Here is a 15585-nt window from a genome sequence, read left to right on the forward strand (position 1 = left end):
TATAATGTTTTTTTTCCTTTTTATATGAAGTTATTCTCACCTTACATGTCAAGGGATAAAAAGTTATTAATGTGTTTTTTTTGTAAAGGATTTGATGCACAAAGTGACCAATAAAAGCTCTCCAGCAGCTTCTGTTTTGGTTGTCTGAGACCTTTTCTTCCTTGTGATCTCTCATACTGTTTCACATATTTCATTCCTTTTCAAACACAGCCCACATATAACTCAAACTGTCCATTTTTCAACAGACCTGTACTCTATGAATAGGAAATATGTGTGTCCACAGGGAACAGGCATGCCAGGACAGCCTGGCGCAGAGAAGCTGCTCTGTCGGAAACCTCGGAAAAAAATCGGCCATTATTTAATATTTTAGTCACATTACTGGCACGGTGTAATGTCAATCAGCCGGGCCACCACTTTGGTCCAGACGGAAATATCTGATCATCTATTAAATGGATTGACATTAAATGTCGATACAGACACTTGGTCTTTTAGAGGTGATGGTTACAGTATGACAGGCACGCGTCGGCTATGTTTCCTGTGTTTATTATGACTGTCAGATGTTGGACTCATGATGCCACCACCTAAGCACATGACACTCTCTAAAGGCTCAGGTGTGGTAAGGAAAGGAAAGGCCGAAAGACTCATTTGGTTATAATTCAACCAACTGGTCACGGCAACATTGTCATGCTGCCCTGTTGTCCGTTGGTGCAAAGCCATCTGGTGTGTCTCTCTTTTACGGTTGGTGTCAAGATGTGTTTTTGCACTGCGTCTGTAGTCTTCATGGTGTTGCATGACATGCAGTTTCATTGCTACTTCTCTCACATGGTAACTGAGTATATTCAGGCAAAGCTGACTTTTCTGAGGTTAAGTTCAGAACCATTTTGGGTTCTGCCCTCTTAAATTGCACACTCTTATGATTTTGTGTACCCTTGGCAGACCAGACCACAAGTGACCTACTTTGATGCTGTTCAAACATTCCAAGTGCAGCTCTAGCCGCAGCTCTAGTTTCGCACTTTGAGAAAACTAAACAAATTCCTCCTTCAACACTGCAATCCTTCTCAAGTTGACACCGATTTGTCTTGTACCATAACTGGTATCAGACTGTAATCCGGATAAATATGGATAAATATGTCTTCATACTGAAAGACTGGGTTCTCGTACAGGGGTACTCAGTTAAGAAATAAACAACAAAGTGATGAGATCTAATTTGGAAAGTATTAAATTACATTTCTTAACAATCATCTTCTCCATCAAAAATCTCTGTATGTTTTTTTGCAATTCCAGCAACAAGGACTTCTAATATTATTAAACAGAGATTTTTTTAAGAAAGCTGCATTGTCCTCACTGTTTGAGTCAGTTTGTTCCACCTAGTCTTTGCATGATTCATTTATTTCCTTTTTTTATAGAACCACTCTTCAAAGTAAAAAATCCCTTCTGCTGTGAAGTTATTTACTTGCCAAGTGTGCACTTGGTGACATAACAGGAAGTGTATTTTTTATTTTGCCTGCTGAAAATATAATCATTTCAATCCAGCTCTGGAAATATACACACACCTACTGTACCCACACAGTTAAACCATGACCTGTTAATGTTCTCCCAGGACACTAGAACTTTGAAACACTGCTAATAATATGAGAAGTTACCTGAATATATTGTGGAGCGGAGACCACCTTCTACAGTCAATCACACCTACATTTATCACTGAATTCATACAAACTTCATTTTCCAACAGTGTCTGCTGAACCAATTGAATTGAGCAAATTGTTAAAAACAGATAATTAATAAGGAAGTTGAAAATAGGTTGAGGTTCAGAAAATAACGTAATTTCTTTTCTTTTATCGTGTACACACACACACACACACATGAGTGAAGTATTAAAGTGCTCCGTGTGTGCACAGCAGCAATGGTTGTGTGTGTGTGTGACCTATCTCTAAAATAAACGCTCCTTTGTCTCAGTGAATGAGAAGGCCGTGTCCCTTTATTCAAACACCAAACCTGTCCAAACCATTAATGCTCCTTTCCATCTGAATAGAAAAGTCAAAATGTAGAGTGTTGTATGTGGCAGACCAGGAAAACCTAACATGTGTAAAATGTAGAGTTCTTTTTTAGAGATCTGATTTTATGTTGCATATATTTGATTTTATATAGGTTTTACGCCGGATGCCGTGACAGCATCTGTCTCTCCAACAAGGCCCAAAGGCATCATTTATTGATCATACAAGGACATATTTAATTAATAATAATGCTATTAATAATTGATTTTTGGAATATATAATCAGTGATAATATAGGGAAATATTTTGATTCGATTTGAGAATTTATTTCAATGCATCATGCCTAAACAAATGTTTGCTTTTGTCTTGACTGTTTGATTGTTTAATCGTTCGTGAATTACTTGATTGATGCGAAAGAAAAAAAACACACTTGATGGCCCAATGCTACGATGAACATTTAATTGATTACTACCGTCGACATTTCGAGTATCTACCACGTCTTTTGCATGCTGTCCGCCCAGTATTTATAGATGTGCATGCTTTTGTGAATGCTTACTTGATTGCTGCGTTCATTCATTTAAAACAATGAGCGGACGCCTCCCGAACAACGTCAGTGTCAGTGAGTGGAAATTATTTGCATTCATGTTTTATCTGTAACCTTTAGGGTCGCATTGTGGCTGGTTCACATTTTCCCAGAATGTGTGTGTGCGGGGGGCGTTCCATCAGGCGCGTGCACGCATTGGAATGGCTTTTTTGGAATTTGATGTGCTGTCCCCTGTGACGGAACACAGAATCGATTGTATTGTCAAAGCTCAATGATAAGTCAGTTTGTTTGTGAAATCAGTATTTAGTTTTCACACTCCACCACAGTGAGGATCTACTGACCTGAACAATTTATAGGAAGAACCTGAGCAAAGCATCCTTGTGAAAGATGATTTCTCCACAAATGGACCAAGCCAGAGCCAAGATGGACAAGTGCAGTATCCCAAAAGAAGTTCTTCTGCCCATAGTGAAAAAATTCTTACAGTCAACATCTGTGGTACGGTGGAACATGCTAGCTGCAGAGATCTGGCATTCAGACACACAAGCTCAACTGGCTGATATGTGTACTGGATTCGTACAGACAATCTCCGCAGTCATCCTGAGAAATCTCCTGCCAATGCTAAAGAAGGACAAAAGTGCATCTCAGGCTAAAATAACTGCAGCTTTGGAGAACTTCACCACTGGTATGGGAGACTCCCTCACTGGTAGCTTTGCTGCAGCTCTTCACGTACCAGAAGAAAAATGTAAGAGTGCTAAAAAACTGGCAGCACTGATCAAGAGTGAAGTTGCAAAGAAGGTACAATCGGTTGTATCTGTGGTCACCAACAGCTCTGTTTGGCCTACAGAGCCAGGGGGAGCTCCTCATCACTGACTCGGTCTTCCATGGCGAAACTACAACGAAGGACTACAAAAAGCGCAACTGAAACATGTCCCCGTGAAATCTGCTACTCATCAGCATGCAGGCGATTTAAACAGGTTCTTTTGTGAGAGGCTGCTTCACTCGTGGTGTATGAAGGAGAGAAACCAGAGCTCCTGCTGTCACACTTAACAATCAACACTGCTTCAGTGGAGACAATTCACTCAACGATTCACTATTTAATATCAACATTTCCTTTGTGCAATAATGTAGATTCAGTTATATTGTGCTTTTTTATCAGTTTAATAATCCATAGCTTGATTTGTTTTTTTACCGATGGTTCTTGTTATTGAGATCGAGAATTTGAGACAGTTTGCTATATTTACTGTTCATTTTATGTCATATTCTTTTTTCTTTTTTTTTTACTTATTTGCTACATGTTCGAAGTAAATAAATACATATGAAATGAAACGTAAGGATTGTTACTGTCTATTCATATTCATCAACATGAATCCCATTACTTTATGACTGTTGTTAAACCTGTGTAGTATATGCATATCTTTGTTTTCATGGACGGCCGCATGGTGCGTCACTTTAAATGTTAATACACGGTATTGTGGGGCCTAATTATTTACTTATATTTTATAAAGGAAGATGCAGTGTTTCCTATGCTAAATTAGCTAATAAAGGAAGCATTGGAGCACCTTTCCTTTGCATTTAGAGAATTTGAACAGCTCTTATCACTCAGTTAGGACCCTTCCTAACCAAAAAGGACTATTCCACCGCAGCCAGAGTCTCATAGCAACAGATGAGAATCCCATTCCGACCAATCAGGAGCCTGGTGCATGTAGAGGAATCCCTGTTGTCCCTCCATTCAAACATGTAGGAGAAGAGAGGGTGGGGCCACGTGTGTATGTGTGGTACACAAAGCATCCTTCAGTGTAGTGTTGACTGTAAGAGATGGCTCCAACAACAGGCCATCTGCGGTTTGTTGTAAGGCAATATGTACACAAAATGTTCTCAAAAATCTCTGTGTTAGGAAATGAAAGCTTTTCTCACCCCCCTGCCAGACAGAGTGGTTGTGCTTTTGTACCATAGACAGCATTTTAAACATTGACATTGTGAGCTCTTGTTGTGTTTCAAAGTTTTATTTCTGTACTTTCAATGGGATTCACATAAACATGCTACTTTCAGTGTACTTTGACAGAAACCACACCAAAGATTGTCGATGTTTAAGAATCCGAGGCTATAAACCACGTGAGTATACAAGGGATTGCTCTCCGCAAAAAATAAAATGACTATTCACCCTGGTTGAAAGCCTTAACCTCCACTGATTGATGAAGACCACCTGGCCTTTTAATCTTCCCACATAGCTTTTGCAGCATTATCCGAATGTTTTGTTGCGATGTTATTGAATTGTGGTTTACTGTGAGTCTAATCCAATATTTAGTCCAATATCTCTTATTTAATTTCTTATTTGTGCTAGTTTGTAGTATGCACACATGACTTTAATATAAGTTGTAGGATATAAGGTAATGGATATGAATCTGTGCTACATTTGATGGCCATTCTGTATCTTTAGAAGGAGCTGAAGCAAAGGCTGACTTGGGTTTAAACATTAAAGTGAATAAATCAAATGTAATTTCCATTTGAAGCTGAATTTTTCCTTTAAAATGCTATACCATGCACTTTACTTGTACAGTTACTTCACTAACAAACACAATACATGTGGCAGGGACTCTTTCCCCATGCATAAATAATAGATTGAATGCCAAAACAGCATTCTGAGATACAGAAATCAGAAAAAAAACGCAATGTCATTATTTCAGGAAGAGCACTTGCACACATCAACTCCACGTGCTTTGGCTTGTCATTATTTTTTGTGTGAAATTGTCTGTCTGAACAGCAGTTGTCTGCAATTGTAAAGGAATTACTTTTTGATGTGCTTCTCCATCACATTTTTCACACTTATACACAAAGCAGAAGAGTTTTCCTATGGTCTTTTCTGCCTGTGTCCAGTATTTGCATTAATCTGAAATTAAAAAAGCAATCAAAGAAGGCTACAAAAAAAGGAGTAGAAGGAAGGAAGGAAGGAAGGAAGGAAGGAAGGAGGGAAGGATGAAGGATCCTTCTTTAGAGGTTGTCACACTACCTGGGAACTCTTTGCTTGCTGTGCCCTTTCCCCCAGATGCCAGCTTGTAGTGGTGGCGGGGAGGAGCGGACAACTGGGTATTTGTACAACATTGGCATCAGCTTCTGTGAAAAAGATATCATCACTACACCTTGTAAAGTTATAGTGAAAAAATGTATTTCAGAGGCATAAGAGCCAAGTGCTGCTAGATTATCTTCAACAATAATCTGAAAAATCCAGTTTGACTCAGCATTCCATCGCAACAAAAATGTAAACCCATTGACAACGCAATGAAGTGTGTGCTCTTACATGAATGTAAAACAATGTAAATCTAAATTGATGAACTCACGATATTTTTTTTTTAGTAAGTTTTGTGTTGATTGTGCTCAAACTTGCAATGGCAGCCTACCTAATATGACAACATTTTACATTTAGAGTGGATGTACTTCCTTTGGAAATAACACTCTTGACTAGATGACACGGCCTATGGCTGCCTGTCAGAGCTCAGGGGCCTTTAGTGAAATATAGCCCTTGGGTGAGGTGATATATTTAATCCTGCTGGGGCAACTTCCCCCTTTTTGAGTCCGCTCTGGGAGTTCCTGAGTAGGGGGAGTTGGCCGGACAGGGGAGGTGTGCGTGTGGAGGCCCAGATAGGGCCAGCGTAACCTTTCCTCCAGATTCCATAACTGAGTTGAAGCGGCCTGCCCCACTTATATTACAAACAGGCTGCTGTGCTTAGGCCCGCGCTGCCTGTCATGCCAGCATGCTAACACGTTTTCCTCGTAACTCCTCCCTCTCCCACTCTCTTCTCACTAACTGCTTCTGCAGCTACACTGCCACAGTGCCAAGCCCTCGTTGCTGCCTTAGGTCATGCTTATGTGAGTCATACTGAGGCACGGCCTCCGTTAGCAGCCAGGCGCTGCCAGGGCCAGGCTAACACACCTGCTATACTATCTTCTGCTGCAAGCAAGTTGCAAACAAACACTAATTGACCAATTTTATGCCAGGTGTGAAAGTGAGGTCATATGAGTTTTGTTTATATATAGAAGCAGGGAATATCAGAAACAGAATATGAGTCTGATGCTCATAAAAATGACACTGGGTCTACTATTGTTTTTACCAATATTTACACATTCTTGTGGAGCCTTTTTTTACGTCAGGGCTTCCAGAAATTCATTAGGACTTCTGACACAGTTTCTCTTTGTCAAATTGCAGTTGGTGATATAACAGCATGTAGGTCAAGGCCAATTTGAGTTCGACATGTGCTTGTGGGAATGATCTCATAGAAATTGTCAGACAATAGGCCACAGGAAAAACAGCCCAACAAACATTACCTTTACATAAAGTGTAAAGAATATATTTACTAACAGGAGAAAAAAGCACAATATCCTTTTTTAGTGTAGTGAATCTGTACACGTGAAGTCCCATGATAATTAATTTGTCTGCAAATGTAACAGTAATAATTTAAATCAAAAATCCAATATAGTCCATGAGGTTGGCTCCACCCCAGAATCCCTTGCTTAAAGACTGGCTACACCCACAGACAAAACAAGTGTGGAAATCATGTGAAATCATGCCATGAATAGGGTATAGAAGTTAGATATTTGCCAAATGTATCATTTATAATTAGTGGCCTCTCCTGGCTGACCTGATTTGCTGCAAAATCACATTGAAACATGTACTTTTTATGACATAGATACATTATTACACTGATAACATGGTTATGGGCTACAGTGATAACATGGATAAAATAAATAAATAAACTCACTATTAAGCTTAGTGAGTATGTGTTTGTGCAATATGTTCATTTAAGCACTTGTTTATCTGCTGCACAAACAGCTCAGAAAAACAAGACAGAAACTCACGCTTCAACTGGTGTTGCATTCAGGTATTGTGGGAAACGTGGGACAAATAACTCTCGCCTTACCCCCTCGCTTTCAAGTGGACAGCAGAGCTTGTTTTTTTCCGCTGGCAAGTAGAAGAATATATCAATTTCTAATACTCTAAAGTATATCCTGTGTTTATAGTGTTATAGTCAACCTAGCCTTATTAATATAGAAAAAGAGATTCGGTGTCAATTATGTTTTACTTAACTGCCCTATAGTCCTGGCACTTTAGCTATATTTGCAATTTATCTTTATCAAAACATATCAATAACAATTATGCTCAGCGATTATCTCCGTTAGCGAAACAATTTTCTTTCCTGGGTGATTTCTAAGATGTTATTCCTACACCCCCTGAATGCAGCATAGACTGGATCGACCTTTCGCCTATTTAGTGGATGGCAGTTCATCGGGTTTACACTGACACTGCTGACTCTCACAGACACGCCCACCAACGGCCACGCACCCTATTTCCTCCAACCGTCCGGCGAGCACGCACTGTTCACGCGCTCCCTGCTCTCCCATTGGCTGAAGCTCCGCACACACTCAATTGTGATTGGCTCAGTGTTGCCACCCGCCGGTGCGTGTTGTGAGTTTTGTTTTCCTTTTTTTTTCTCCCCCCCGTGTTTTACACACACAGCTGAGAGAAAAGGGAGTCAGTCAGAGAAAAAAGCGACCTCAACCCTACCCCGGTACAGGCAGCAGCTCTGGCAACCGCCGTCTCTTTGTTCTGTTCGGGCTCTGACAACCACAAAGTGATATTTAGACATTGTATTCCTCAATGCCATCGCGAAAATATACAGAAATGGACTCAAACGAGGTAAATTTTTTTATTTTTAAAACTGTTTACGTTACTTCAATTTGGGCGCGACATTTATTTTGCCGTCCAGTAACATTCACTTGTTTACAGATTTTATATTTCAGTATCGTAAGCTAATTCAACATATTTAGCGTTAAACAATATCATTAATATTAGTCAAGTCAGGGTCGCAGCGGAGCCAAATCAACCATGTTACATTTAAATCTAATAATTTAAAAGATAGCTAATTACCTACACGTATTTATTGTCATCTCTTAATTTAAACAAGTTGCATGCCATTGTTGACAAATGATCAAATCTGGTTTGTGTGTTTGTGGAGGATCAGTAATATGTGTGTATTAAAGTTATAACGTAATTAGCCGATGTTACTTCCTGATGCAAACCTGCTTTATGGGGGATTTCACTTCACTCGTCTCTGCAGGACGTCACTGTTTGGTCTATATTTGGCGATGGGAGGTGTCCTGGCTGTGAGCCAGAGGCAGTCCATGCTGGGCTGGGGTGTAGTCACCAACCCCCCCCCCCGCCCCCCCCCCCCCCCCCCTGCATCGTGTATGCAGTTTGAATGGAACTTTAGATTGAGGAACAGTGACAGAGCAGATGATGAATGGAAATAGATGTTTTCCTCCATTCCGCTCAATAGAATAGAAAGCTCTCCTTTGTTTGCATGTGTGCCACCATCACTAAGTTTATTTATTGTTCCTTTTCAGGCTGAGTATATGGATCCTTGCGGGTCCTATGCAAAGAGAAGGAGGCATGACAGTGAACAGTCTGTCCCTAGTGGAACCTGTGGCCTGGAGTACACCGACCTGGAGGCCGCTGAAGCGCTGATGTGCATGAGCTCTTGGGGCCGGGGCCACTTCCTCGGCAGCCGGCCGAGCCCCTGCAAGCCCAGGCCCCTCACCCCGGCTTCGGACTCCTGTGACTCCCTCATGCCGTCAGAACTTCCAGAGCCCCCGAAGGACTTTGTGTCCCTCTCCTCCCTGGTGAGTGACTTCTCATGCTGCACGGGTGTCAAACTATTGAATAATATGTAGGTTAGATTTGCCCCATCAAGTTCTGCCCCCCCCTTAATAACAGCAGACACTGACAAGGTTCCCTTGATGTGAATGTGGAAAGATACGTGTGGGATCATGGTTTATTATGTGAGACCCGGTCAGGTGAGAGGTGCTGCAGCAGGAAACGTCATGATACTGTAAGGTGCTCTGACCTTCAGACAGAGTGTCTCCTCTCAGAGTCATAGAAATCACAGTTTATAGCTCTTTATAACTCAGAGTGATCATTAGTCTTGTGTGTACCTGTTTGTCTTGTCTCTGCAAACACTTTCCCCTGTACATCTTATTACCATGTCATCAGGGTACACTGGTTAAACCTTCTAATGTTCTCCCCTCCCTTCTCTTTTCCAGTGTATGACTCCCCCTCATAGCCCCAGCTTCGTTGAGGCATCCGGCACAGCGCTCCAGTCAAGCTCTGGCCTGGCTGTGTCCGGGCTCCATCAACCTGTCCTGGCACCCATTGCTGAAAAGACGGCCTCCCTCCCTCCTCTGCCACAGCCCTGCAGAGCCATGGCGACCAGCGTCATCCGCCACACCGCAGACGGCACCCACTGCCAACACCGCATTCCAGTGGCCCCCAATCCAAAGAAAACGGGAGGAACAGTAACGGCTGCAACGGTCTGCCTGCAGCAGCAGCAGCGTATTACAAAGACTGAGATAACCACACCTCCATCTACTCCTCTCACACCCGCATTGTTCGCCCCAAGAACAGAGCAGCACGCCAGTCCCTCAAACCTCTATTTGAACAGTGTCTCCACCCCCACTTCTGTCAATATGCGACCGCAAAGCAGCCCTCCGACTGCCTCTGCTCTCGCAACCCTGTGCCCGCCCTCAGTCCCCAGCCCTCAAATCATCTGCCAGATGTTCCCCGTCAGCAGCCAATCGGGTATAATCTCCGCCTTCATCCCCGGTGCGGTTCAGACTTCCAATACTGGGATTCGGACCGCCGCCACACCCATCCTCCCCCAGCCTGCCTTGGCTAACGCCGTCCCCGTCCAGCAGTCCCTCATCATGGGCTCAGCAATGCCCCAGGGCACGGTGATGCTGGTTCTCCCTCAATCCTCTATCTCTCAGGCCCCTCACTGCCCTCAGACGGTCATGACTCTGGGCAACACCAAGCTGCTACCTCTGGCCCCGGCCCCTGTGTATGTGCCAGCGGGGCCCAGCTGCGGTATAACGGCAACAAAGATGGACTTTTCCCGCAGGAGAAACTATGTCTGCACCTTCCCGGGCTGCAGGAAGACGTATTTTAAGAGCTCACACCTCAAGGCTCACTTGAGAACACACACAGGTGAGGGTTAACTGCATACACAAGTGTTCGGTTTAGTTGATACTCGTGAGGATGTGGGAAAGAATTGGGACCACGGATGAGTGTTGCATCCTGTTTGTAAAACATTCCTTTCTTGGCCTTGTTATTCTCGATGAGATGAAAGTGAGTTCATTGTTATATTTCTTATGACTGCAATCTGACTCACTTGCCGACTCCCTGCTCTCCCCGTTTCCCTCCCTTAGGTGAGAAGCCTTTCAGCTGCAGCTGGGACAGCTGTGAAAAGAGGTTCGCCCGCTCCGACGAGCTCTCCCGTCACCGGCGGACGCATACGGGTGAGAAAAAATTTGTGTGTCCCGTGTGCGACCGGCGATTCATGCGCAGTGATCACCTCACCAAACACGCCCGCCGCCACATGACCACGAAGAAGATGCCCTCCTGGCAGGCCGATGTCCGGAGCCTGAACAAAATGGCCGCTGGCAAAGCACCTCCCTCAAAACCCGGCCTGGCCACACTAAGCATGCTGGTACCTGCCAGCTCAAAGTAGACAATGAACACTGCCATTCTACCCAAGATACCACAGGGACACAGGGATCAGCCAAGCACACGCGGCTGCTGCTATTTTACTCATGGGAATGACAGAAAAACATGCACTGGACTCTTTTATTCCTCTCTACTGCTCATTTGTACATGTATTTTTCTTTAAAGGATTCTTTTGTTTACTTTGATATATTTGATAATGTCAATGCACTCTTGCCAAAGCCTTTGTATGAAGTTTGTCTTATACATTTCACCCTCCACCCCTCCTCCAACACTTTCTCTTTGTTTGTGTTGATACTGAGATATATATATATATATATATATATATATATAATATATATGTCTAGGAGTGTATTGTTTGTTGTACTATGAAATGCATTTATTTGTCATTTTTGGGAAAACATGCAAAGATGATATGAATATTAACCATCAGTACTATGATTATACCTTGATTATATCTCCCTGTCTAACTTTTCATATTATTTAATACGTATTTGTAATAAAAAAAAAAGATTAAGTGAGTCATTTCTTTGTGCTTTTTTTTTGACTTTTCTGATGTCTTATCCGGAAACACTAAGTGTGGGATCTCGGTATAGTCAGCAATCTTTCCCACAGTGTTGCCTGCCCACATCCTGTGTGCGTCACACTGTGACTCCCCCTTCTACCGCCCTCTTTTGGTCTACTGGCTGACTGAAACTCAGTGTTATAAAAGCACTTTGGCGAGACCATTTAAGGACATTGTGTCCAGTTCATTAGCGCAGAGCCAGATTGTTGATGAGTCAGCAGACGACACACGTTTGTTTGCCTTGTTTTAGAGCTCATTAACTGATCACTTGACCCCATCCAGCACTGTCACATGAGGACAAGGAGGTGGTAGGGCTCTTGCATAATAAACCACGTTTTATTCAGTGAAAAATCTCTTACCAGTGTGGTATCGTTTGGCAAGCATCTCTTGTTTGTGTGCTTAGTGGTTACAAGTCCAAGTTCTTAGTAATGGCATATGCACAACAATTACAGTGAAGCACTCGTTCTTAGTTCTCAGGTTCCCTCCAACAACAGGCTGATACAAATTTATTTTTTATACATATTTGTAAGTAAAATCTTATGATAGATTATAAAGGCACAGAATAGTGCAGCAGTTAGAATGTAGGAATAAACTATAATATATAACACTGTGGTAGACAGGTGTACATTCATAGTTTAATGTATGGATTGTAATGTAAACAGGTTGTGCAGTAATGTAGTAAATGTATATATACGAAATTAACAAATTATAGGAGAAAGATGTGCTTGTTCATAAAGTCTAGAGACTATGGTCATAAATTATTACCAAAGAAGACGTTTTCAGCTGGAGAAATTGGGAAGATGCAAGTGGAAAATTTGTTATGTAAACAATAAAAATAAACCCGTTAAGATGCTGCGGGACCACAGAGTGGTTCAGTGTGCTGCATCCATCCTCTCTCTCTCTCTCTCCTACACATTCATTATCAATGGTCCTGCACCCAGTTACAGCACAGCCCTTCCAATCAGACAGTGAGAAATATGAGCTGTTGGGGGTGCGACCAATCACTTCTCTTTCCTGCATATCCGCCCCTTTGCCTTACTGACCGATTTACGCACTGGCTCTCTTCCACTTGAGCAGTGATCTACAGCGACATCTGGTGGCCAAATCATGTTATTTCACTATCTACACAAAAGCATCCTAGGAAAGTTAGAGAAGTTTTTTTTTTTTTTTACTGGATTCAACTTTTATTTTGAACTAAATTATACTGTTTTTCAAATTCCTCTGATTATATTTATTCAGTTATACTTTTTTCATTCATTTATCAAATCTGTCGGATCTAAGCAAGGCAAAAAAATAGTTTCACCCGGAAGTGTTTCCTTGTTGCACCAAATACTTTCATGTTGCTATGGTTACATCAACACAACTAGGACCGTTTGCTGGAGGTCTAAAACTAGGTAAACACACGGACATCGACTTAAAACGACACCAAATTCTGCATTTTTCCCCCGGTCAGCTCGTACCACTTTGTATTATTATTATTAATATTAATTAGTTCACTTCCGGACTTATTTCTTGGACGTTTAGCTCACGAAAGTTGTGTTTCCGCCAACTTCATCCGCCTCAGTAACTTTATTTCCTCTCGTAATCATCAGTATGGAGGTTGGAGACAAGCTGAAAGAACTAAACATGACAGGAGATGAAATTGACAGACTGACAAAAGCGCTTAAAGAAGAGAAATTCGGGGAAATGCTGCGCAATTACGCACATGAATTATCGGACCCTGAGAATAAGAAAAGGTACGAAGAGGAGATCAAACTTTTGGAGAAGGAGAGAGGAAACACGATTGAGTTTATCCACCCGAAACCGTTTCGGTCTCTCAGGACGAGTGTGAACGGCAAGCAGAAGTGTTTCATCAATATCTGCGCCAGTGAAAAGGTTGGAAAGCCTGAATGTAAATGCGGGGTGTCGGAGGATGGCCGCAGAGGACAGTGCTGGTCCCTGCCTCACAGTCTGCACCCAGGGAGACAAGACACAGACCCAAAAGGGAACAAGATCATGATCTATGATGTTATCTTCCACCCTGACACCGTCCACATTGCAAGCAAAAACAAGAGATTCATGGACACGGTGGACAGCACAGCCATCCAGGGAATCCAGGATGCTTTCAAAGTGACTCTGGATAAAAACAATGTGAGGGAGATGAGTACTAAATACAAGGGTGCCCCTCAGCCTTGTGTCATCCGAAAACCCATACCTGGTTACAAATCCAAGGAGCCCTCAGAGGTGCCGGACCCTCTTGCATTCCCATACCCAGATGAAAAAAGACCTACCGCGTCCCTGCAAATGAAGCCCACAGAATCGCCTGCAACACAAAACAGCGGTGATGCTGAACCTAAAAGCTACAGCATTCAGCCTGAGAAAGTCAGAGAGCCTACCAAGCCAAACTACACAGTCAAATATCGATCTTTTGTGGATCTACAGGACTTCAGATGCTCCAGAGACTCTGCCCAAAGCCCCAGGCCCAAAGAGATAGTGGTTACCATCGCCGTGCCACTTCTGAAGGCGGCCTCAGACGCCAGCCTCGAGGTGAAAGAGAGACAGCTGCTGCTGGCGTCCAAGAAACCAGCCTACAGACTGGAGCTGCCCTTAGCCTACCCTGTGGATGAAGACAAAGGAGAGGCCAAGTTCAACAAACAGACAGGACAGCTTACAGTCACACTGTCTGTTCTTCCTTCTGATGAAGCTTTTGATTTATCCGGAGGGTCTGCTCAGACTGGTGTTAGTGATGATGTGATAGAGGAGGAGAAACGAGAGGTGGACGAAGAGGAGGAGCGGGAGGAGGAGGAGAGGGAAAGCAAGAAAAGTGAGGAGGAGCAAATAGCTGTTGAGGAGGATTTTAGGCAGCAGACAAGGGTAGAGAAAGTTGAAAAAGAGGGTGAAACTGGTCATGAGAAAGGAGAGGAGCAGATGAGGGCAGACGATGAAGGTGTAGTGGGTGAGAAGGAAACACGGGAAGGAGAAAATGGTGACGAAGAAGAGAAAATTGGTTTGGGGGAGGAGGCAAAATGGGAAAAGCAGAATGGAAAAGGCCAAGAAGGTGTGGATGAGATATTGAAAAAGCAGAAACAGGAAAATGAAACAGAGGTTGGAAAGTCTAACTTACAGAAAAGGCAGCAACTTGAAGACAACGAGGACTCTGGTCTAAGTTTTCAGTGGGATACTGTCGGTGTTTCATTGCCTGATCATAACAGGCTTGTGGCCACACCTGAAACAGATAACCAGCTTGTTTTAATCCCTGCTGAACGTTTAAGCTGCGAAGAGAAAGAGGGAGAAGTCCATCTGAACTCTTGTTCGGAGTCACTACCCGAAATGAAGACTTCAGACATCAAAGAGGAGACGGTGAGATATATCCTAAAAAAAAATGGATGAACTGTGTATACGAGAAGGTGAACGTGTGCGGTCAAGCTAAGCCGTTTGTGTTTTTCCTTTGTAGGCGGAAACAGACGCTGCATTTCTAAATCGCAGATCGAGTGAGGAATCCCAAACTTCCAGATCTGCTGAACCTCATAGCCAGAACAACACAAAGGACTTCTCAGACGGGGTCACAGAGGAACCGGCCGTGGGTTCAGTAAAGCAGGAGCAGAGGGAGAATATCGACCAAGATGACCGGCCAACGGTGCAAATCCTCCACAAACCAGAGCACGACACCAAGCCACCACCTGTGTTTTTAAGGGAAATTGATAAAGATGGAAACGAAAAGATCATCAGTGACCATTCCACCTCTGCTGGGTTCATCTTCCAAAACTCCCTGATGTATGAGCTGGACTGAGGGTTCAGAGGTTGGGAAGTGGCTTTCTTGTATTACAGCAGCTTTGAATGCAAGTTATGTTGTTAAATACAACAATATTAAATGTTAATATTCTCAAAACCTGTCACTTCATTAAAACACACGACACATAAATCATTTAAATGTCTCTGAATAAACCACTTAGGAC

The 15585-nt window shown here is 42.8% G+C and overlaps 2 protein-coding genes across 2 annotated transcripts; both read left to right on the forward strand.

Moving 5' to 3' along the window:
* The first annotated feature begins 8038 nt into the window (after positions 1-8038).
* klf11b (Kruppel like factor 11b) lies at positions 8039-11606 on the forward strand. The gene is made up of 4 exons (XM_076107719.1): positions 8039-8226; positions 8934-9209; positions 9630-10569; positions 10791-11606. The coding sequence occupies exons 1-4, from the start codon at positions 8188-8190 to the stop codon at positions 11090-11092; spliced, it is 1557 nt and encodes a 518-aa protein (XP_075963834.1). The 5' UTR covers positions 8039-8187; the 3' UTR covers positions 11093-11606.
* A 358-nt stretch (positions 11607-11964) lies between these two features.
* dnaaf2 (dynein axonemal assembly factor 2) lies at positions 11965-15582 on the forward strand. The gene is made up of 2 exons (XM_076107717.1): positions 11965-14989; positions 15084-15582. Exons 1-2 carry the CDS (start codon positions 13244-13246, stop codon positions 15417-15419), a joined length of 2082 nt encoding a protein of 693 aa, XP_075963832.1. The 5' UTR covers positions 11965-13243; the 3' UTR covers positions 15420-15582.
* The last annotated feature ends 3 nt before the right edge of the window (positions 15583-15585 follow it).

This window comes from Anarhichas minor, unplaced genomic scaffold (assembly GCF_050575085.1).
Source record: "Anarhichas minor isolate MPS153535 unplaced genomic scaffold, ASM5057508v1 ptg000040l, whole genome shotgun sequence".
NCBI lineage: Eukaryota > Metazoa > Chordata > Actinopteri > Perciformes > Anarhichadidae > Anarhichas > Anarhichas minor.

Excerpts from the sequence above, each read along its gene's own strand:
- dnaaf2 (XM_076107717.1), top strand. The coding sequence starts at position 13,244 with ATGGAGGTTGGAGACAAGCTGAAAGAACTAAACATGACAGGAGATGAA. Across the intron at positions 14,990-15,083 it reads CAGACATCAAAGAGGAGACG|GCGGAAACAGACGCTGCATT; the intron begins GTGAGATATATC and ends TTTCCTTTGTAG.
- klf11b (XM_076107719.1), top strand. The coding sequence starts at position 8,188 with ATGCCATCGCGAAAATATACAGAAATGGACTCAAACGAG. Across the intron at positions 8,227-8,933 it reads CAGAAATGGACTCAAACGAG|GCTGAGTATATGGATCCTTG; the intron begins GTAAATTTTTTT and ends GTTCCTTTTCAG. Across the intron at positions 9,210-9,629 it reads TTGTGTCCCTCTCCTCCCTG|TGTATGACTCCCCCTCATAG; the intron begins GTGAGTGACTTC and ends TCTCTTTTCCAG.